We start from the raw sequence: 23,935 nt of genomic DNA, 5'->3' as shown, positions 1-23,935 counted from the left end.
TTGGGCTGAAGGGGTGTTGAATCCCCACGGGGAAGAACGTTTTCTTCTGAGTGCTTTACTTAGATAAGTGGTAACAGAAACCTAGGCTTTAAACAGCCTGGATAAACATCACTTCCCCTGTCATTCAGCTTTTGCTTCCTTGTGCTTGTGATGTCATCCATAGTATTCCAAGGCACAGGCCCATTTCTCCCCCTCCCTCCATTGTCAGGTCACGTTTAAACGCAGGCTTGCATGGATGGGGCCACGTGTGTGTTGAAGGCAGCCTGGCTGAAGCACACCAGTGGCTTTGAATAGTGCTGAATTTAACAGAGGCTTATTTTTTGGGACAGCAGTGATGGGTTGTGTGGCTCTTTATGGCCTTAGAGCCATTTGCAAAGGATGTGACACACCTGTAGGTTGTCTTAACTTCTACAAATGGGTGGGGAATTGGTGGGCAGAGGAGGGGTGAAGGGAGGAGATGGGTGAGAGAAACTCAATCGATATAGCCTAACACTTTTTGTCTGAGTTTTGTGGTTTGTTTTTTCCACTGGGGCAGCAGTAGATGCGCTACCCCGGTGCACACCCTGTGTTGCACTGGGGCAGCATTATCTTATCAAGTGTAGGACTGGAAGGGACCTGAATAGGTCATCTTGTCCACTCCCCTGCGCTCCAGGCAGGGCTAAGTCATAAATCAGAGGTTTGTTCTTGTGTGTTCTGTATGGGTTGTATTTTGGTAGTTCCTCGAGGCCCTAATAGAGATCAGAACCCTATTGTGTTCACTGCCTATATCAGGAGTGGGCAAACTTTTTGGCCCAAGGGCCACATTGGGGTTGCAAACCTGTATGGCAGGCCGGGTAGGGAAGGCTGGGCCTCCCCAAACAGCCTGGTCCCCGCCCCCTATCCGGCCCCTCCCACTTCCAGCCCCCTGACTGCCCCCCTCAGACTCCCTGACCCATCCACACACACCCCGCTCCTCGTCCCCTAACCGCCCCCTCCCGAGACCTCCCGCCCCAACCACTCCCTGGGACCCCACCCCCATCAGCCCCCCTGCTCCCAGTCCCCTGACTGTCCCAACCCCTATCCACACCCCTGCCCCCCACGCTTATCCAACCCCCCCTTGTTCCCTGTCCCCTGACCACCCCATCCAACTGCTCCCTGTCCCCTGACTGCCCCTGGAAACCCCTTACCCCTTATCCAACCCCTCAACCCCCTTACCGTGCCTCTCAGAGCAGCATGTTGCAGCCGTGCTGTCTGGCCAGAGCTAGACATGCTGCTGCTCTGCTCTGCAGGAGAGTGCTGCTCCACTTCCCAGAATGCTGCCCGCACGGCAGCATGGCTGCGGGGACAGCCGGGGAAGGGCCGGGGGCTAGCCTCCCTGGCTGGGAGCTCAAGGGCCGGGCAGGATAGTCCTGTGGGCCAGATGTGGCCCATGGGCTGTAGTTTGCTCCCCTCTGGCCTACATAGACAAGATGGACAATATGAATGGGATGGAAAACAAAGGTGCAGAGAGGTGAAGTGACTTATCAGATTACTCAGCAGGTTTCTTGACTCCCATTCCAGAGATTTCACAGGTAGACCACACACTACCTGCGATATAAACTTCCCTCATCTAGGGACACCCTATAATTTTTTTACTGAAATAATTTAAATAAAAAGAAGCCTTTCTGCCTGCCTGTGCTTTTGTGAGAGCCGGTTATGGCCATCATAGTTGGTGGGGTAGGGTGAGGCGAGGCCTGCTTCATTGTGTACAGCAATGGAACGTGGATATTTGATGACAAAATCACTGCTGGGCTCCTTAAATGTATGATCCACCAAAAAGGCTGCTCAGATGTTGTAACCAGTACTACAGAGACTGGTCTAGGTAGCACCTCCTGAGAATTGATAGTTGCTATTAAACCTGGAATTTCAGGGTTCATAATCTAGTTTTGTAAATTGATGAGGTGGATTAATTTACATCAAAGTAATTTAAATTACTGACTTCAATCATGATATAAATCAGCAAGTAAATCACTGATTTTAATCATGTTTTACATTTGTACTTCTTTAGTTCTTCTCCTAAAGGACTGATTCTCATTAGTTGGTAACTATTAAAACATGTTGATTTGCAACTAAATATAGCCTTTGCACTGTTTACTACTTTTTGCTAACCAGGAGGGGTTTGTGTGTATACACTTATTTAAGCAGTTAAACTATTTAAGTTGCATTTGTTCAGATTCTTAATCTTTACATTTTTTATTATGTCAGAAAATGGCAAATGAATCTGGTAAATAAGGAATGCATTTTTTACTTGTGATTTTTTTGTAAAGTTCTACTTGAATGGTAATTTTAAATTAAATTAAAAATGCACTTGTTAGGTAGTTTTATTTAATGTAAAAAATTAAGTGCTGGATACATTTAAAAAACAATAAAATATATTGCTTGTAAAGCTAACTGATTTATTAAACACCAAAAATGTTATCTGTAGCTAACCCATTGAACTGATTGTTTCTGGTCACCATGCTCTTCAAGATTTTTAGAACTAGTAGAGCTTATCCTCTCACCTGGTTTTTATTTAGATTGGATGAGGTGAACAAGCTCTCCGTCCCTTTCAGCTCCCAGTTGGTTTCTTAACTTTGAACTGAACTGAGCTAGTGGAATACACTGAATTGAAGAGAATATTCTCTCTGCACCTGCAGAAGAGGCTAAGGCTACGTCTATACTACCCGCCGTATCGGCGGGTAGCGATCGATTTTTCAGGGATCGATATATCGCGTCTCATCTAGACGTGATATATCGATCCCCGAACGCGCTTATATCGATTCCGGAACTCCACCACCGCGAACGGCGGTGGCGGCGTCGATATGGAGAGCCCCGGAGATCGATCCCGCGCCGTGAGGACGGGTAAGTTATCGATATAAGATACTTCGACTTCAGCTACGTTATTCACGTAGCTGAAGTTGCATATCTTATATCGATTTTTCCCCTTAGTGTAGACCAGCCCTAAGGCTGTCCAAAAGCTGGTTTAATACTTCTGTAAACTCTGGTTCTAGGTGCTTAGCGAGTGACTTCCACCGGTTCAGTGGTTTGCCGTCCTTTAAAACTTGCCAACAAACATGGACTGCTTAAAATTATTGTATTTAATTTAAATGACTTTAATAGATTATAAGAAGTTTTTAGGACCTTAGGTCAATTTGAAATTGTAAGTAGGCTTGTTTTGTTTGTTTTTAATTAATTTAAATAAAATCTGATTTAATTTTTTTAAATCACTTTTTTTTTTTTACATTTGATTTTTTTTTTAATCCATCCTGTAAATTGCCTTTGGCTCAAATCAGCTTTGCAAGGGTGAAAGCAGTGGCTTATGATGTTTGCTGTGGATGGCTTTGTGGGGAGAGGTTGTTGCCATGTTCTGGCTAAAAGACATTTCAGAAGCAGCCCATCTATTTGAGATCCTTATTATTTGTAATGTTTAATAAAAATGCTTTATACTGATTTGGCTATAAAATGTAATGCAGGTACGGGTGAACTACAAACCCATACAATCTAAAGCCGCACTCATCCCCTGCTTCCCCCCTGACTAGCCAGTGCCCAGAACCATTCCGGAGCAAGTAATAGCTGCGACTTCATAACTCACTGCGTGCGACTGGTGGAGCAGGAGCTGGCTGCCTGCAAAGGCAGAGAAACCTAAAACACAAATCAGGAGCGCCAAAGTTCCTTCTGAACTCATTTGTGCAGAAACCGTCCTGGGCCCTCGCTAAAAGGGGCATTCCCCACAACCAGGCCATTATTTCTTCCTTCAAAAAACACTTGCAGAATAATGATCTCATGCGTTTGAGGGGCTTTGTTTATGCTCAATAGTTATTTTTCAGTCTTGCTGCTCAGTATTACTGTGTTGAGTTTTGTACTTTGCATTGGTAACACGGCCTTTTCTCAGCAAGGTGTAAATAGCTTGGCAGTTTCAAATTACACTGAACTGAAACCCAGGCATACAGGTTGTTAGCCTCGGGGCAAATTTTCTACCAAAAACTGAAACTGGCGTAATAATTTAAAAGCACTATTAAGCTGGCTTCCCTCCCCTTTGTGTTTTAAATACATCCATTGACACTTGGAGTGAAGGATAGAAGAGAGAGAGGCTATGGAGGAGAGGTGAATTCAGTTGTCTGATGTGCTAACTGTCATATGGGGCCTTCTGAACCCAAACTCACTACCTGGACTCTGAATCTGAGGGTTTTTGTTGGCTGAAGTTGGGTGAAATACTGTGGTGTTTTTCAGCTAGTTCCTGACTTGTCATAAGGCTTACCATGCCCATTTGAATGCCTTACGAGTTTCTTGTTTTGTTGAAATTGCCATAACATAAATTACGATAAACACTTGAAGAGATGCCGTTTACCTTTTTTAAAATGGACTCTCCAGTGTTGCTCTCTCTAGAGAAGTTTTGGTGGGAAGTGGAGATTGGTAGGTGTGGGACTTAAACCAAGAGGAAAGAGGATCTTACTGTGTGTTGCTATCTTGTGGGTTTTCCTTTGTGAATGCAATCTAAACCACTGGAGGAAGAGAGCGATAGTTCTGTTATGTAACATCAAGTACACAAGTTCGTTGTAAAAATTCAAAGGAAAGTAATCACTGATTGCATTAAACTCGTTCGCACTGGTTTTCAAATTACTATGATCTTTAAAATGGCACTGGAAGTATTGGCTCTCTTGTCTACAGATAAACGAGCAACAGCAAAACTTTTACAGCAAAATGATTATTCCTGCCCTAGAAGGGACATTTTCTGTCAGCTGTGGCGTTGAGGGAAGAAATCTTTCTTTTCCTTCTGAGTAGCAGCAGCCTTACATAATGCTGCTCCTTTTCAGAGCAGAAGCTGCCACTTACATTAAGTAGCAAGCTAGTTCAGTGTGTACAGCTATTCTTTTGACACAAGCAGAATCTGCCAAATTTAAACTAAGAGCCTTCCGTTTGTTTCCATAGGTGAAAGGCCAAAGTGGAGTGATTGGTTCATAAACTGCAAGTGAATACTCAGTTGTTTAGTCTTGCAGCTGTTTATCTTTACCTACTGTGGTTATAAAAATGGCCAGTTCACCCAGCAAGGGTTCTGTTTCACGGCCCACCATGGGGCTGATCTGCATGCCAGAGAATTCCCCTTTGCCCCACAATGTAGATAATATCGAGGGAGTAAATATTAACTCTTGTTCCCATTTAGCAACCGTATTATCTAAGTAACCTGCAGTCTCTGCTGTACACAAGGGTGAACAAAACCAAATCATTTGTCTACCAAAACAAAGGCTTTCCGCAGAGCCACTTGCGGTTTAGGAATTACCGTCCAAGCAACTAAAATATAAGGAACTGCACGAGCTTTGTGAGGGGCCTGGAGGGAAGGGGCTGTTTGTGGAGCTGAACATTGGCAGTAATTACAAGACACCGTACTGGAAAATAAATAATAAAGTGCCCCACTTGCAAGGTGGGGGATGCACCATTCTTGGAGGACAGAGCCAAGCAGTGCAGCAAATCTGGAAGAAGAAAGCAGACTTGTTAAGTTTATTTTTTAAAAAGTTCCAAATTTGGCACATTAGAATCCAAAATCAGATTCTCCAATGGATTAACGATGCTAAATTATCATGGTTATTTTTTTTAAAAGCCTCAGTTTTTGCAGGGCCATGAACGGGGTGCAACATGAGCTCTTCCTCTTGGTTGTTAATGGATGATGTGAACTGCATTCCCAGAAGCATGCTGACCTCAGAGAGAGAGAGAGAGAAACACACTGGTGCAGGAACAAGGAAGTAAATAAATGGTTTGGGGGGGGGCGGGGAGAAGAGGGTGTTAGGTCAATTGGAAGCCCTGAACAGTGGGTTCAGAGTCCTCCCTGGTGATCTGTGAAGGGAAAATCAGTAGGGAAAGAGACATAGCTGCTCTTGTTCCAAAAAACCTTAGTTTTGTTTTTTTAAACTCCAAGCTGATGATGTGTCAACTGAGGGCATCTTTGCTGATTTCTTTTGCCATGAATGATGCTGTTGGATTTCTAAAATACGTACTTACCATAATTAAATGGATGGTGTGGAAAAGTTGATTAAAAAGTCACTTTAGGGTCAATCCCTGCCCTCAGTTGCACCCAGGCATAGAGGTGACCTGAGCAATATTTGGTCCGAAGATATTAAACCTAAAGACCATCGTCGGCTTCCATTTTGGTTGAGTGCTTAAGCACAATGTTCTGTCAATGGGCGTAGAGGGTGAGGGTTGATTTCATACCCCTTTGATGCTATCAGTGATTAGTCATGGGTTAATTGGTATAGTGAGGTATGGCAGGAGAGGTTGCCTTTTAAATCTGACATGAAATCAATTTGTCCATCTTTGTTTCCTGCAGAGCGCAGCTGCAGCACCAAGTCCAGTACTAGGAAACATTCCTCCTAATGATGGAATGCCAGGCGGTCCCATCCCTCCAGGTTTCTTTCAGGTAGGTTTTGAACTTCCTGATTCTTTTTGGTGGTGTTGCATGTGTCTCTTTGGCTTCTTAATGTCAGCATTGCACTTCCAAGAGGATCCCAGAAAATAGTCTGATGCTTTATCTCTTGATGAATTTTTTTAATGAAAAAAGCCAGAAGTAGCCAATCAATTGTAACATTCTGCTGCTATTCCACATTGTTTTTTGTAAGCACAGCAAATTACTCACTGATTCTTTTTTTACAATTTGATATTTTTCCAAAATTGCTTTTTGGGGGGGAGAAAGGGGAGTAGAGATTTTATTTTATTCTTCGGTCATAACGGGCTTGTGCATAATTCAAAACATGCTGGATTTTGGTTCTTGGAACCTTTTCCTTCTGGTTAACCACTTGATTTTTTCCAACTGCAATCACTGAACGCATTTAACAAACACTAGCTTAAATTGTAGCCACAGGCAGAAGCAGATTCAATATGGGTCAAAAATCATTGCGTGTCAAGGAGACACCTTGTAAGAATTTGTCTGTCAGAGTTCCATAAGTGTCCCCTCCATTTCCATGGTTCATTTTACTTATGCCCTGATTCAAGACTTGGCAATATAATCTATTCGTGATCCTAATAGGAAGGACTTTAAAGAGCATTTGGAATGGAAGCTTTAAGATTTATTATGTGTAAGATGTTTTTAATTTCTCTGAAACCTCTTTGTATGCCATGTATATGTACTGGTTGCTTCAATGTGAAATCTTGGTGCGTTATGATCTTATTTCTTAAGGAATAAGTGCTTGTTCATGTAACAAATGAGCTGGCTGTCGGTGGGTAATATTTGTTCTGACCAGTTGCTGCTATTATCTGGGTTCATGATTTGTATACAGGAGAAGTTCTTAGGTAATAGACAGCTTTACTTGATAAACTGGTCATGATTTGTTGTGGCAGTATTGCAGTTGATGTGCATGCGTGGAGAGATGGAATTTTTTTTTAAACAATTCCCCATTTCCTGAACACGCTTATGTCAAAATAAGAATATTTGAATATTGATTGACCTGTTTCAGGGTTACCAAGCCTCTCTGATACTGGAGGAGACAAAGAGAGAAGAGATAATGCCTCACAGATTATAGCTGCTGCCAGCAACTTGAGTTCTGTTCCCAGTACATAACAAATGTGTTTTCCAGGGTTTTATTTGCATTCTGCTGAGTGAGGAATTGGTCCTTACCTGACCCGCCCCAGCTTGCAACCTTACACCTCTGTGGGATTCCAAATTTCAAAAAAGTTGGAGCAGATCGAGAAGTGACACATTTTATTTAATCAGAGTGGATGTGGGGTAGGAGTGAAAGAGGGAATTTAAGCATTTCTTCCTTCCTCTGGTTTATAATGGCCCACGGCTCTAGTAGCCTTGGTGTCCATTGGCGGGCAACAGGGCTCCCGCCACCTGATTCACTTGTCACAAGAGGTGCTTCCCTGAAAGCTGCCCTCCCACCCCAAATTCTACCCCACACATTTCCTTCCCCGAAAGCCACCCCCAGCTGCTGTCTCCCTCACCCCTGGAAAGGATGCCACCTTTTAGCGGTGTCTGAACTTTGTACCAAAACCACCTTAATATTTTTTTTTAGGTGTTGGGATTGTTTCCACTTTTGGATATGCTGGAGAGACTGCAAGTTCTGCCTGCTCCAGCAGTCCTGCTGGGGGGGTTCTGTGTTGAGCTGTTAATTTCTTATCTTTGTAGCAGAACAGAACACCGAGTTGGAGAGGGCAATGTCTGAAGGGACACAGGAAATGCAAAGGATTGAAGTAGCTAGGATTTCCCTCCCTGACCCATGTGTCAGCCTGGGCAATAGACTGACTAGTCCACTAGCAGATGAAGGCAAGGAATGGAACCAGAATGTAGTAACGGCGTAATGTGGAATCCGATCACTGAAGGCCATTGACTTGGTGTAATGTAGGGGGTGCTCTGACTGTGCCCTAATTGTTTTCCAGACTTGACCTACTACCTTGGATTTTGTCTATTAGTGGTTAGTATGGATTCCAGTAACTTCAAAATAAAAATTCCATTACAGAATAGCATTAATCTGAACAGCGCCTCAGAATCATAGATCTGGCCTCTTCCCCCAGTGAGCTTAACACCAGATACAGGATATTCAGGAAAGGAGGGACTGGGGATTACTGAGGATACCAAAGGAGGAGGGATTGCCTTTCAAAGCTAGCTTTTAGCAGGGTTAAAGGAGGAAGAGGCCTGGCCTGTGAAGCCAGAGAACTAGTTCCAGGCATCAGGGGAGGCATGGTAGGAGGCACAAGGCCAAGAATGGGAAAAGGCAGACAAAGGAGAGAAGGGTCATGGGGAACAATGAGATCGGCCCTGCCTGTCTCTAAGACCTGTAGAGTTGTCAGTGAAGATTACGGGGGGGGAAATAAGGAGGTCCGTTTGGGGGGTGATTAGTTTAGAGATGACAGTGGACGTCTCCTCTTTTGGCTTTGTAGGAGAGACTGGAGATAAGGGGGCAGGTTTTGGGTGTATTAGAATAGAGGTGGTGATTGAAGCCATAGGGTCACTGGGAGGGAGTAGATCTTAATATAGCACGCACAGCTATGAGCCCAACAGGCTCTTACATTGTAATACTGGTACGAGGTTCTCTAGGGCTGATGAGGTTTGTAAAAACTCTCATTGTGAAGCCATTTTCACTGTAGCCTGTGGGCCAAATGCGTGACCAGCAGAGTTTTGAAATATAGTTGTATCCAAGATGATGATGGCCCTGGGAGACTACTGGTCCCAGCATGCAATGCCCCAGCTGCAGGCCACAACTTTGTGTTGGAGTTTGTGGTGGAGAATGCCTACAGTCTATTCCATTTTATAAAAATTAGCTCCAACCTTTCATCTTGTGGCAAATGGTAAATGCAGCCTTCATTTGTGCAAAGCTTGGACACACTTGATGGTAAAGCATTGCCATTAGATCCCTGTTGCTGCCAGGCATCTTGCCAAAAATGAAAAACTTTAACAAGTGCCGTGTACACACATATGGGTTCAGAATGTTAATGAACTAGTGACAGGAAACTCTCATGTTTATCATGTGACTGTACTGTGGTCACGTGGATGGTTACCTGCTAAAATTCCTTTCCCCTCCTAATTGTGACCTATAGTCCAAAACATTATTTTTTCCCTTCACTCATCTTCAAAAAGGTCAGGGAAGCTCTTCCCATCCTAGTTGACATTAGGCATAAATTTAGCCTTCCAACAGCAATAGACGAGATCTCTCCTGTTCCTTGCAATGGACAAAAGGGTTGCTGCTCAACAGCTACAAACAAGTTTAAGGCCTTTTTAGTAATGAGTAAATGCCATGCAAGTGTGCGTGTGTGTACGTGTATATGCACACACATATGCATCTATAATAATCCAGAGACACACTCTGGTTATATATTTTCTCCAAAGTTTGAACTCTGTATGTCGCTCTGTAACACACTCTGATGAAATGGAAAGTTGAACATAAATCAATGTCTGCTGCTGTGTTAGCTATGCATCAGCAGTTAGTGTGAGAGATGCACCATAACAAAGCACTAGCTAGTCAGTGTTCCTATACTGCCCCCTAATGCTTAGAGATCTTGGGACTTGTGAAAGATGGTGGTATTTCTGAACTGGTTTTTCATTCGCCTCCTTAGCGTTCATTACCCAGAATAAATACATTTGTTTACTGGCTTGCAATCCTGTTGGTAAAACAGAAATGAGACTAATGGAGGAGAAATTGAGGTACTGTTTGTAACTCATGATCCCCCTAGGTGAAGCTTTCAGGCTATTATGCTTTTTTTGGTATCACATCAGATGTGTCTCATTAATATTTCTAAAGCCTTGATTATTATACTTCCAAGTAGCTCTTATTTAATTGTGTGAGTGATTCTATATTACCTATTTCTCTTGTGCTGGAAAAACTGGAGATCTTGTCATTTCATTTATTTTCTTCTTGGGTTTCAGGCATAAACACATCACTCCTGATTGTGTAATAAAGCTCAGCATATGCCTTAGCTTGCTAATAAAGCAGTGGCAGTCTGTTTTCTCTCTAAAAATATGGGGTGGGAACTGATTGGTTTAAAAAAAAATTTTCCTAGTAGTGTAGACACCAGACTGCTGCTTAACCAGTTGATAGGAGTAGACCAAAAGAGAGTGTAGCCTGACTGCAGTTCTAGGCTCCCCAGATCAGAATAGTTGGGCTGCTGCTGCACCACCAATGTGTGTCGCAAGCTACGTAATGAGTCCTGTTCCGGCGCTTGAGGGCCAGAATGTTGCATCTCTCTTGCCACAGTTACAACATTCCTTCCTCAGGTAGCCTCGCACCTTGGAGAAAGGGCAGCTGTAGCACAGAGCAGACCTATGTGTAACCAACCAACCCTGGTTCTTCCATGGGGCCAGAGAATGAAGCCATCATCAGCCCACCCTAGTGGGGTTAGTGTGGCACGCTTACAACTCTGTCACTGCTGGTTTGGTAGGAGTGGGAGCCTCGGGCCATCAGGAGAGGATGGCTTTAAGGAACAGACATTGCTGGCAGGGTATTTCACATATAATATGAAGTTAAGGGGAAACGGAATGAATTTTCCTTACTCTGCTACCATGTCAGTAATCAACATTTTTCACAAGTTAACCTTGTTACATGGGCTTTTCTACTGGAATGTGAGCAATTTCAGATGCTGACTTCTTACCCTCACTACTCTGTGGACCCCTCAGAATAGCAAAGTGCTGGCAGGAGCCACAGAACTTCACTCTCCTTCACCCACCACCTCCGTGAATCAGTCTCTGCTAGACAGCGTGAGAAGGGCAAAACACCCTGTCTCCTGCTCCCAGGCAAGGTGAATGTCATGAGACTCCTAGGAAGCAGCAAGAAAATACAGGGGTGAGGGCTTATCCTATTTGTTTTGCCTGTGGAAAATACTCTCCAGTAGGCTTCTCATACCCAGCTCCTGGGAGGGCCCACACAGATCAAATCTCTAATGGTTCCCCCTGAGGATATCTCAATTCAAAACTCTATTAAGCAGTATGTTTTGATGATACTGTCTAGCCAGGGTTCAACATGCTTCCTGGGCATTGCTCTCCATAGTGGATTTGCATTTTCCACCAGCAGCTTCTACATCTTCCCTCCCAACTGAGGAGACCTCTTTCCAAGAGAGCATGGGACTTAGGATCAGTGGTATTAGCCTTCCAGCTGTTCGCAGCGGAGGCTGGCTTTGTCTGGCTGACCATTACATCTGGGAATGATGTTCAGCCCAGCTAGCGGAACAGGGTGTTCAGTCATACAAGAAACCTGCAATTTAGAGTTTGCAACAAATGCTGCCTGCCCCCCTTTCCTGTCAGACAAGGGCTGATCCTTACAGTGCACTTGGTTTTCTGTTTATGAATCACCCCAATTTCAAGCCTCCACTCCAGGTTTCTCCTTCTCCTTTTCCTCCTCCTCCTAAAACAAAGAGCTCTCTTCCTAGAAACTCAGGGCACTTGAATAACTTTACCTTCAGCAGTCCTCTTTGCTTTTCTAGGGAATAGAAAGCTGTAGCGTTATGCATAGAGCTCAATTATGGGATCCCGCATGGCTTCTTGTGACAACCAAAGCCCATTTTTCCCAACTCTCCAGCACATCCGGTGCCTCAGACAGTTTGTGAGAGATGTCCAAAAGCTTACCACGTAAATGTATTCACAACAAGAGTGGTCTGGAGCTCTCCAGACCAATCTTCTGCAACAGTAGGTTGTCATGGCAAACTCATCTCCACAATACAGGTGCCAACAGTATTGGCCAGGAGAACCAGGGGTCCAGTTGTTTTGGAGTGAGATGAGTTGCTTTCTACCAAACTGGGCAGAAAATCAGTACCTCATGGCAGGCAGAAAGTTTTTCCCAGGGAGTGGTGTGTGCATGCGGAAGCATTCACAGTGGGTGTATCAACATTGCCCTAGTATTTGGATTGGTGAGAACTTGCCAGATCTGTTCCACAAGGGACTCATTCCCATATTTGGAACTGGTTACTATGTTTTCCTGTGCCTTCCCTGGCATATGATGGGATTTCGAATAGATTCTCCCCTTGGTGGTTCCTTGCAGATGAAGTGGGCTTTGTTGGCCTCCTCTGGCATTTCAGTTAGTTTCCAGGCGGATTCACATGTTGGTTGGCTTTCAGATACCCCTTAAAATGAAAGCTCTTGACCTCGCGAAGCCATCAGATGGGGAAAAGAGTCTCTTTTCTGGCAGGATCTCTCCTCCTGATGGTGGTATTAATTTGAACCAGCGTAAAGAATTATTGTCCTGTTTTGTCCTTTGTTTCTTCACATTGCAACTTCATTGTCCTTTAAGCACCTTCTGCCATCTGTCTTTCTAAACGGTGTTGTCTGCCTTTGCATGCCCAGGCTGCCAGCTTGGGAACTCTCCAGAGGGCTGTATTTGGGTTCTTACAGGGAAACGGTGGGCTTTCCTTCCATTATTTATGCCAAAGGGTCATGTGCTCCTTTCATTTGAACTGGGTTGCAAGACTCCTCCCTCAAACTGTTGTTCTGACCTAGTCACAGTTGGACTGTAGGGGGTTGGGGGTGCTGGATATTCTAAGAGTGCTAAAAAGCTCTCATGAGGACAAGAGAGATGGAAATCTTTTGATAAGCTTGGTTGTGTGGGAAGGAATGTAAGCCTTTGAAATTCAAGTTAGCTAAGGACCAGGAAGTGTATAGGAGAAGACTGTTCTAGAAAGAATTCCCTGCACCCAGAAGAATAGAGCTCATGAGACGTGAAGTGTAACCTGAGTGTTGGCAAAGAGGAGGTTTGCAGAGTGGTCTCTTCTGGCATTCACAAAGGGTTGCAGGTTTAGACTCTTCTCCCCTAGGTGCAGCAGTAAGTTGTAGAGCTCTTCAGACAGTAAGGACCTATTTCTTACTGTCACTAAATCCTTGTGTAGTGGGTATTTTTTTTTAAGAGCATTGTTGTAAAGACAATCTCATTCAATGAGATTCTTACCTGTCAGTAAACTTAGTTTCTGCTTCGCTTTGCCAGTTCTGAGGGCCCCCTGCAGATCACTTCATAGTTGGGTGACTGTTTTGGGGAGTGAGGATATGGAGAGGGAGATAAGGAGTTATTGAAAGTTTTTTCTTTTAGAACTCTCCCCCCCCCCCCCAAAAAAAAAGCTCATGTGGTCTGTAACTTATAGCTGCTGGAGTTTGATTTGGGGAAACAGAACAATTGGTTAAAAGAATAAGTAAGTATTGTTGAGTTAAGGAGATGCTTGAAACTGTTGATGCCAGGAAGGAGTCTATTTAAGGTTTATACTAGGAGTGGTGGGATGAAATGTAGAGACAAACTTAAACTGGCTCTCAGGATAAACTTTCAAAAGTACCATAGTGATTTAGGAACCAAAGTTCAGTTTTCAAAAGTGACTTAGCAGTAGGTGAGAGAAAATTGAAGTCATCAGGCTTGCTATCCAGAGAACTAATGCTCTACTGTCGCACTCAAACCATATACCCTTAATAGTCAGGAATACAGCCACATAGCTGTAGAGTTTTAAAGTAGGGGAGAAATTATATCTACCCTTAGCACCATCTTAAATAATTCCTCTCCTCTTAACATCTGAACCCAGATCTGTCTACCCAATTGATCTACACATTTTCAGAAATGATTTAGGAGCCTTTGTCCCATTGAAAGTCAGGCACTTAAGGACTATTAATATTATTATTAAAATATTTTTCCATAACAGCATTATTATAAAAGTGACACCCCAGCTGCTACAAAACTACAGCAGGTTTAAACATTTCTGAGCATGGTCAGCTTTACAGTTGGGAATGCAGCCTCTAGCCCTGTGGTATAGTCTCCCAAGGGCAGTGAGGAAAGCTCTTATTATTTGAAACATTTAAAATCAGTGCACAAACCCACAGTATACGTAAGGGACTGGAGCGGGTAATCATGTCAGGAGGATGGACTTGGTGGCCTATAGTTGGGCTCTTCCTCCTCTTAATTTATGGTTCTGGAACATCACAGCTATGGGGAAGGATGGGTGTTTGACAGTGCTCCAAAGCAGGATTGGTCCTGCTTGATTGCCACTTATCCTGAGCAGGGAGAGTAACCAAGCTGTTCAGCAGTGTATGGGATACTAAATCCAAACTTGCAGGTAAGAGTCGTCATTTCAGATGCCCATAGGTCAGCCATTTGAGTTTCCTAGTAATTGAGGTATGGCTTGCTAATTTTGTGCAGCTGCTGCCAAAGCCCTGTATCCTGAACCTGAGTAAGTGATTAATCATGCTGCTGCTGCAGGACAGGGTTTGTTTTTTTTTTTAAAGTTTCCTGTCGTTCGGACTGTAAAATGCGGTTGCATTCCTGACTATTGCATATATGGCTTGAGTTAAAGTCGAGCATTAATCCTTTGGCCAGCAAGCCTGATGCCTTTAATATGCATCTCACCTACTGCTAATGTTGTCGTGATTAACTGTGGAGTTCTAAAGTAAGGGGAAATGATGGTATCTGCTGTTATGGAAAATGCCTCTTTAATCTCTGCAGTGTTTTCTGATAGAATGGTTGAAGGTTCTTTGATACATTCCTGCACTTATTTTGAAGGATTCCAGAGTTTCTCTAATAAAGAATTTATTAGTGATTTAATTTTCTGAGTTGGCATCTTAAAATTTGATCTTTTCAAAAGGGGGCTAGGTTCTATTTTCTACCCAATCAAATATACAATTTCAGACCTCTCTATAATGATGGTAAATTACATTTTGGGTGACCTCTTTTATGTTGGAATGTGTACGTAGAGAAATATCATTTAGAACGTGGGATACATTCCTTTAGCAAAGTATAAATTGTAGATAACTTGTTGTGTTGATACTTTACCTTGTTATACCATTCTTCATTATTCTCCCCACCCCCAGAGGTACTTAAAAATGTTTTTAAAAATAAAAAAAACCCATTATCTGAAAGTACGCAGCTTATAAAACATGATCCATTTGTGCTAAATTACTCTTGAAACAAATTCACGCACCCCCCCCCCCACCAGTGATTGCTTGTGCAATTTTCCATGTTTAATATTTTACAAAAAAAGCCTGGTCTACATTGGGGTGGGGGGTGGAGGGGTCAATGTAAGATTCGCAACTTCAGCTACAGGAATAGCATAGCTGAAGTCGACGTATCTTATTTCAACTTACCTCCCATCCTTACGGTGCAGGATCAACGGCCACGGCTCCCCCGTTGACTCCGCTTCCACCACTCGCCCTGGTGGAGTTCTGTTGTCGACTGGAGCGCGTTCGGGGATTGATATATCTCATCTAGATGAGACGTGATAGATCGATCCCTGATAGATCGATCACTACCCACCGATCTGGCAGGTAGGCTGGACATACCCCAGGTTGAGAAGTTGAGTTCATGAAAGACAGAGTGGAAATAAGCTCATCAGCAACAACAAAACACTTCTATTCTCTATTGGCATAGATTTGTCGCTAAAAGAAACATATTTCTCATAGTCTATCTAGTTAAGGCCACTGTAATGAGCTGTGCTGACAGAAATGGACCAGAACACCTACGGGAACCTATAATTGTCTTCCCAGACCACTGTGGTACGTCTTTCAGAAGTACCTGAGAGAAGATGAAACTACTTTTATCAAGCAATGAGTTAAACCATTGTTTCCCAAAGTGGACGGAGACTGGGACAGGTTGTTTCCTGAAGTCTCATCTTTCATTTAAAAAAAAAAACACGTTTCTAGCTGTTATGGTTGTGAAGAAAACTTTCAAAATGTGAATTGAGCATAAGTGATGTAGACTCAAGCAGATCTCTACAGAGAACTTGAAATGATGTCTGAGTTGCAGACTGTCCCATTTGTTTCATTGGGTGCTAAGTCAGATGCTGTGTCAAATGTCAACATACTTTGATGAGCAGTGAATAGTAATTATAGAATCATAGAATATCAGGGTTGGAAGGGACCTCAGGAGGTCATCTAGTCCAACCCTCTGCTCAAAGCAGGACCGATTCCCAGACAGAGTTTTGCCCCAGATCCCTAAGTGGCCCCCTCTAGGATTGAACTCTCAAGCCTGGGTTTAGCAGGCCAATGCTCAAACCACTGAGCTATTACGTAGAAAGAATAGGAATTATGTTCAGAACATCTACCCCAACCCATCTCAAAGTGGGGATGACCCAAAGAACTAGCCAGAGTAGGGCTGCTGGGAGGGAAAATGGGTTTAACTTTTCTGAAAAGGGGCTCAGCTTTCACAAGTTTGGGAAATACTGGGCTAAACCATCTAAAAGAGATACTGAAATAATTACAAAGATCAGCTCTCACTTGCTCAGAAGCACTTGTTTTTTCCTCTTAATACGGAATGAAATCCCTGATAATTAGACTTGTACCTGAACAAGCATTTTTTAAAAAAAAAAGGATTTTTTTTGTGGGCGCGTGGCACCATCCAGTTAGACAAGTTAGGTAATGTATGTTGAACATCCTAATAGAAGTGTTGGTTCCCCAATAGGAGACGATGAATTGGCTCCATAAAGCATTCCATGTTTCTGAACCATTGTGATCAGTCATATGAGTTCACTGATAGATTTATAACCAAAAGAACAATTGTCTTGGAGTTTTTTCTTTTCTTAAAAAAGAGGAAAATAAATATCCAACAGGCACACTTGGTTGAAATGCAGTTCTCCTTGGTTGTAGAACATCTGCAAATATTTAGAGATAACAACATCCAGAGGTTCTGCCTTTTTTTTTTTTTGAATAAGAGGTACGAAATGAATCTTAAGCTGTGCTGTAAAAGCTGGAAGGGATTGGGATGTGGGAGAGCAGAAGAAAATAGAATGGAAGGCTGCAGTTTAATTTGAGCACAATGGATTTAGTGGCCTCAGGGTAGCAGACAGGAAGTAGCTAACATTTTCAGATGCTTGTTGTTGTTGCTGTTTGAAAACATCCAGCTCCTCCCAGGCTGCATAACAAGTTGAAAGAGCATGCAGCGTAAGTTGAAAGAGCATGCAGCGTTTGCTGAGATGTTTGCATAAACTGTACATCTGCAGTTACATTATCCAGAAGTAGCTGTCATGAGCATTACTATTGAAGAATAATGCAGCCATGAGGATTTGATTTACTGCCGTGTGCTGTTTGCCAACAAAATGTTTCACAAAGTCTTGAATTTCCTGGGAGTATGTTACAATTTCTCGCGTGCTTGCAGCTTGCACGGGGCCATTACTGTCTGTCTGTCTATTGTGGAGCGGAGGGGGCCGGGGGGAAGGGAGAAGATTTGGAGTTTCTTGGAAAGGACTCAATTAACCGCTGCTGCTCTTTACGCTGAGCTGTATTTTGGCAAACTGTGAACTTTCTGGAGATTAAGCAACTTGTACCAGGAAAAAAGGACGGTCTGTTTGGAAGTGTGCAGACAGATCCCATTCCAAGACCAGTTTTTTCTTTGGCGGAATTCAGAGGAGATGTGCTGTTGTGAATTGCAATGATCTACTTGCTGATCAGTCTTACTTAAGAGCAGAGATTGATCTCTCCCCTTTAATTAACACCGGCAGTTAGGGCAGAATCGCTCTAATGCTCTTCCATGTAATGTGTGCATGGGGAAGGGTGACATGCTTCTCAGACAGCGTGCTTGCTTCATGCATGCAAGTGTCGCTTTTAACCTCCGCTGCTTTGTCCCAGATGATTGTTTTCATGCAACACTTCACCAGGGAAGAAGCCGGTGCTAGTTGAGTGTGAGCTGAATATACCTTCACGCATCCGTTCCATTAGGAACGGAAGGGTCAAAAGATGAAAGTCCCAAGCAATGGCCAATTCCAGACCAAGACATATATGTTTTCAAATATCTGAGAGTCTAACTCCTTTTCTAAGTGGGGTTTAAATGGTACCTGAAACTTCTCAAACACAACTGTAAGCAGTCTGTGCCCTCACCTAACGCCTTCTAAACCAGATGGTAACTAAGCTTGTTAGACGGTGTAGAGAGCGTCTTAAGAGGGAAAGCAAGCACCACGTCCACATTTGGTGCATTTCAGTGGCAAAACCCCAAGACGCACTTCGAATTCGAAGGCTGGGTGGGGCATTCATTCTCTGTCAAATTGCTGATGTTTTACTCTGAATCACTTATTCAGTGAAATAGATTTCCTGGTCTTAAAGCTTTAATCATAGCTCCAAAATTTCAATCTGCTTTACAACAATGCCCTAAATGTATCTTAACCACACCAATCTGCACACTGGTATATGGAAAACTGTTCTTTGGCAGAAGCTGATTCATGGCTGTGTTGTGGGTGTTTAACTCTGCTGTGATGAAAGTGAAGCTTTATTTGTCAGGGCAATTTAATGACAGGTGTGTTTGAAACTCTTGCTGTGCATTACTGTTCTCTGCACAGCTCCAGCAGTGCTGTTCTCCTATGCCACTTCTTGTCCTTCTCCACGCAGTCATTGAACCCATGCTGAAATATTCTTGCCGGAAACAGCTTCAACCACAGACAGGGTGTCGCTGATTCTATCGAAATCCAGTGTTCAGGCAGGACATTGACTAGTCCCCATTCTTTTCCGAGATCTTTCTCTTTTTGGAGGGATGCCACTGACCATTTGGGCATGTGTGTTAACTGGCTAGAAGTTTCTTGAAAGTTGTTAACTAAACATCGCTAGCTACCTTGATTCCTTTTTTCCAAAAGGAGATGCTCACATTTTGGGGAAGCCACTGGATTTCCTGCAGCAGTTCCCTAATGATGCTTTTAGGAATAATGATCTTTACTTTTTTATCCCTCTGATGCTGTGTGTGATTAACAGACCATTCTGCTCTGAAACTGAAGTCCATTTCAGATAAAGGCAGAAGGCGTTACTGAGATGCATGGCAAAATGAGAAATCCATCTTTTAGCCTTATTTTAAAAAGCAGCTTAAATGTAAACATTAATGACTTTCATTGGTCTCTCCCCGAACACAGAAGAAGCAGTACATCCTAGTGGTAGGGAAAGCCGTCGTATGTCGTCATACTCTTCTTACTCTGTTCCCGTCAGAGCAGCAGAATACCTGGTGTCGGAGATATTACTGCTAAGGCTCCCCTGAAGGTAGTGCCAGGTTTATATCTCCATTTCTTTCTGCAACAACGTGCCATACCCCAGAGACAGTGAAAACCTTGAAAGCCCCTAGATATGCAACCAACCCAAGTAACTCGTGTGTGAGACCATTAGGTTTACATAGACACTTGCCATTTCCAGATTAAGCACCAATACAAAGGAATCGTATCTGCTCAGTTTGGTAATTCTCCAGGGTGTGTCAGCTGGTGGGAGAGGGTGGTTTAGCAATACTGTTACTGAAGCTATATTGCTCTTGGGATAAGCCCTCTGCTCTGCCTGGGAGCCCATAATTCTTGGGTATTCTGGCCAATCTAGCAGAGTGGTGACCGTGCTGCTCTCACTTAACTGTTTTTTGTATTTTTCCCCTGGCAATTCCCTCACCCCAGCTTGGCTTCTTGGAATGGAGAGAAGCTTCATGGAAGCACTTTAATGAAGAGTAGTGCCCCACCCTTCCTGGCATGTTCAGTGCAGGGTTCTTAATTTGGAGTGCAGGTGCTTCTGAGCACCAAAGGATTCCCCAAGCACTTTCTGCCCTATTGGCACACCACCAGGTCTGCACTGCCTCCTGCTGTGCTGGATGCTTTGGGGGGGCGTTCAGCAAGGCAGTCTTCACACTGGGCGCTGGCCTGTATCCCCTTCAGTAACAGCCTTTCCTGCAAGCCAGCGCGCCCCCCCTGCTTTGCTGGCAGATGGGTTGCAACTCCCTTGGGGACAGCAGCAGAACACTGCCGGTCTGCTCCCCCTGCAGAGCCTGAATCCAGCCGCAGAGCCTGCAGGCATGTTCCAGTAAGGGGCAGAGACTCCCTCACAGGGAGTCCAGCATCAAACTGTGTGTTCTTCCGGATAGAGCAAGCCCTGGTGTATTGTGGTTCCTTGATGCTTCCTGATCTCAGCTCCTGGTGCTTTCTTGGACTTACTGAGTTAGGGTATGGCTACACTTGCAAATTTGCAGCGCTGCAGCAGGGTGTGAAAAAACACCCTCTGCAGCGCTGCAAATTGCGGCGCTACAAAGCGCCAGTGTAGTCAAAGCCCCAGCGCTGGGAGCGCGGCTCCCAGCGCTGTCCGTTATTCCCCACAGGGAGCTGGAGTACGGACAGCGCTGGGAGAGCTTTCTCCCAGCGCTGGGGCTTTGACTACACTTAGCACTTCAAAGCGCTGCCGCGGGAGCACTGCCGCGGGAGCGCTTTGAAGCGCTAATGTAGCCATAGCCTTACATACAGATTCTGGCGTCAGTGAGCCCTCAACACACGATGCCTCTCCTTTTCCCCAGGAGTGATCTCAGGATCCCCTAAGAAGGCTTTTTGCACAAGGTCCGAGAAGGTGCTCATTGAGGTTAGTCTCATCACTGTGCCACACTCTCTCCCCTGCTGAAGTCATTGGTTGCATCCTGATATCTGTCACTATGTGTAGCTGTAGCTACCAGTTGCCTCCTGGTTAGGTCACCCGGGGAACCAGAATCTTTTTAAGTGGTGCAATTGGCCCTTACTAATGTGCCTTTCAAACAGTCATCCTTGGTGTCTGTTTCCTGACTCTCCAGATCGCCTTTCAGTTTGGTCAGAGGGTTAAGCAAGCAGGGTTCCTTTATTGTGTTTTTGTAGACCTATAGTTACAACACTCTGGCTGGGCGGGTTTGCATGACAGCCCTAGTCTATGCCTGGCTTAGAACACTGAGCTCCCCCTAAAGCAGTCAGTAGGAAAAGGAACTATCAGTCATGAGCCTTTATGCCACTTAGAAATGCACTTCCATTCTCAGGGAGCGGTCTGGGCAATCATTTCTGGCTGAACCCTTCTCATCTGCGGAGGAAGGTGTAACGCCTTGCTCGTGGGGTTGGGCTGTCTCATGGAAGCGGCTACGGTCTTTGCTTTGCCACAGCAATCGAACGATCCCATTCCCCAGATAGATGAATCAGCACACCAGGAAATGCTATAAAGATTGGGGTTCGTTCTGCCAGAGATGCAAGGTATTGGATGGAGAAACATCAGCCCTGTTAGCAGTCTTGTAAGTTTCTTCCCAACTTGTGGTCAATTCCTTCTTTCCCCAGAGCCTTACAAAACTGAGTTGGTCTTTTCTCTTTGGATACAGTCTTTGGGCAACATGCCTGTCTCTCTGTTCTGTGTATGTTTCAGGATGAAGAGGGAGTGGTGTGTAATCTATAAATAGAGAGAGAAAATACTTCTTATGGGAAATGGCCATTTTTGAGCTTAGAGCTACCTGAATGTACATCATAAAGGATCTCTTTAATCTTGAGGCAGTTTTAACTAGCAAGGGTTTCTCTGCGGTGTCTTTCATTTGACCCACAATCACCTTTTTCTTTTATTGGTAGTGACTGTTGTTTTTGTACTTGCTCACTAAGCTCCAATTCTGCAATTCACGGCATGTGGGTGGACTTCACAGGAGTTCTTTACAGGCTCAACAGTCCACCTGCATGTTGTCAGTTGCAAGATCCAGGGCCTAATTTACTTTCCCCATGTGGATGGTGGGTGGTGGTCATACTGGCAGCTTCCCTTGAGGTCTGACTTCTGTCTAGCGTAGTGGATCCATCACGGAAGAAAGGCAAAATTAGATTTATTTATCGTTTTTGCATGTGACTGATTTCTCCTAGTGAGATCCACTACTCTGGACAGACCCCATTCCCTGTGCTTGTCTAGTTGGTATTCAGTAGATATTTGATTTATTATGGGATTTTCTCCTCTTTCAGTTCAGGGAGGAGAATGTTAAAAAGCCCTGAAATGTCCCAGTGAAATAAACAAAATGATTGGCATTCAAATTGCAATGATTCTAGCTTTGTCTTCTCTGCTTTGGAAGGATTTCTCTGGGGGAGCATGCCAGTTCTGCAAACATACCAGCAGGGGGAAACATTCAGAGGGTCTTTTTAAAGTGGTGGTGGGACATAGCAGGACATTGCAACTCTGAGTTATGACTTCTGCCCAGAATAATGACTCTAGGAGAGGCAAGAGAACTAGTCTTGTCTTACTGTACTAGTTATAAATTACAAGGTAGGACTAGTTATGTATATCCTGTTAATGCAACAGAGATTAATTTATATGAGCATATAAACTAAACATGGAAGATTGACAGAGAGCGGTTCTGTTTTAATCTTCGTGGCTGTCTTTCTGTGTAACACTTTAAAAAAAAATTCCTATTACTTATTTATGGTGCACTCAAGTTTCTGTAGTACAAAAGATTTGCAGGTGCAAATGTCCTGCCTTCATTAACTTCCCCTCCCTTTTTAATTTATGTGATTTCAATTTTCCTTCCCTGTACTGTTAATTAGGGGACCCCTCTAATCAGTACCATTATCACAGTGGTATTCATGTTTAGGAAAGCTGCTAAACAAATGCTTGCAAAATTGCTAAATGGCTAATTAATGTCTGTTAATTAAGAAAATTGCTCATGGTAACAAACCATGCCATTGCTGGCAGCAGCTAGAAGGCGAACACTTGTTGAAATTAGTAACGTGGCAGGTATAGAACATCTGCTGCTGTGCTTTTACTGAAGTGTGTGGCTGCTTCACATAACATACTTACAAGGCTTATTTGCTTTCTATACCAATTACAAGTTCTTGGACTCGATTTTTTTTTTTTTTACATTAACATGCATCAATGTATTCTTGCTCAGAGCTCACATTTTCCAAACAAACTTTCTTTTCATGCTTTAAAGGGAAAAAAAATTGGTGTTCTACCCAAAAATGTCAGAAACTGCTGTCTTGTGGTGTTAAAAGCTACATGAACTAATCTTTCTTTTTTCCCCCAGACATGTTTAGTATCGCTTTACTCAAAAGAAACTTTACTTGCATCATTAGGTCATTCGTCTTGGGGAAGGATATTGGATCTTTAAGGGTAACAACACAGCCCTGCATGTAGAAATGGATTGGAGTTGTGCCATCCATTTATTGGAGCTAAACCTAGGCTTCAGCTTCAAAAGTATCTGGCACAAACATGGGATGTGCTTCTAAACAAGATCTTTGCCTCTACACTATTTTTAATACCTTGTATTAACCATTGACCCACAAAGCAAAAGGAAGCCTTTTAAGGTGTCTCCTACCTTCAGGAAGGTGTGGGAGGGTAGTGGAGAAGACTTTTTTTTTCTCTCCATACGCACACTTTCAAAGTGTATCCAAATGTATTTGTCATTGCAGACTGGTTGAGTTCTGAACCATTTACTGTAACGTTGCTGGTGTGCTTTGACAGATGTCCTATTTTTTTGCATATATCATTATTCGTTGTTCTTCAGTTACAAATGAATAGAAACTCAGCTAAAACAAGACTGGCTTCCCTACAAACAGATCCACCAATAAATCCTTTTTAGCTCTTTCTGCGCTTTCATGTGCTAATCTATAACCTCCTTCTACTGTCTGACCTCACAGGGACCACCTGGTTCTCAGCCCTCGCCACACGCACAGCCTCCACCTCACAATCCTAACAGCATGATGGGACCCCACAGTCAGGTAAAGACACTAGAAATATGTAGGGCACTGATAACGGGGCTTGCATTCTATTTTGCTCTTTAAGCTTGTTGGGTTTGATTGTCAGCTGATGTGAATC

General features: G+C 43.7%; 1 protein-coding gene across 4 annotated transcripts in view; it reads left to right on the top strand.

Moving 5' to 3' along the window:
* Nucleotides 1-23,935, top strand: part of SSBP3 (single stranded DNA binding protein 3) — a 135,909-nt gene that overhangs the window by 90,763 nt on the left and 21,211 nt on the right. For 2 of the 4 annotated variants that reach the window (XM_045027171.1, XM_045027172.1), the window contains exons 5-6: nt 6,317-6,406; nt 23,758-23,838. In XM_045027171.1, the coding sequence (XP_044883106.1) occupies nt 6,317-6,406; nt 23,758-23,838 (171 nt within the window). The remainder of the gene's footprint in view (nt 1-6,316; nt 6,407-23,757; nt 23,839-23,935) is intronic. The other 2 variants (XM_045027173.1, XM_045027174.1) reach the window with 1 other exon arrangement.

This window comes from Mauremys mutica, chromosome 8, assembly GCF_020497125.1.
Source record: "Mauremys mutica isolate MM-2020 ecotype Southern chromosome 8, ASM2049712v1, whole genome shotgun sequence".
Classification (NCBI taxonomy): domain Eukaryota; kingdom Metazoa; phylum Chordata; order Testudines; family Geoemydidae; genus Mauremys; species Mauremys mutica.
Note: the sequence above shows the minus strand (reverse complement) of the source record. Positions and strands in the feature narration are given on the sequence as shown.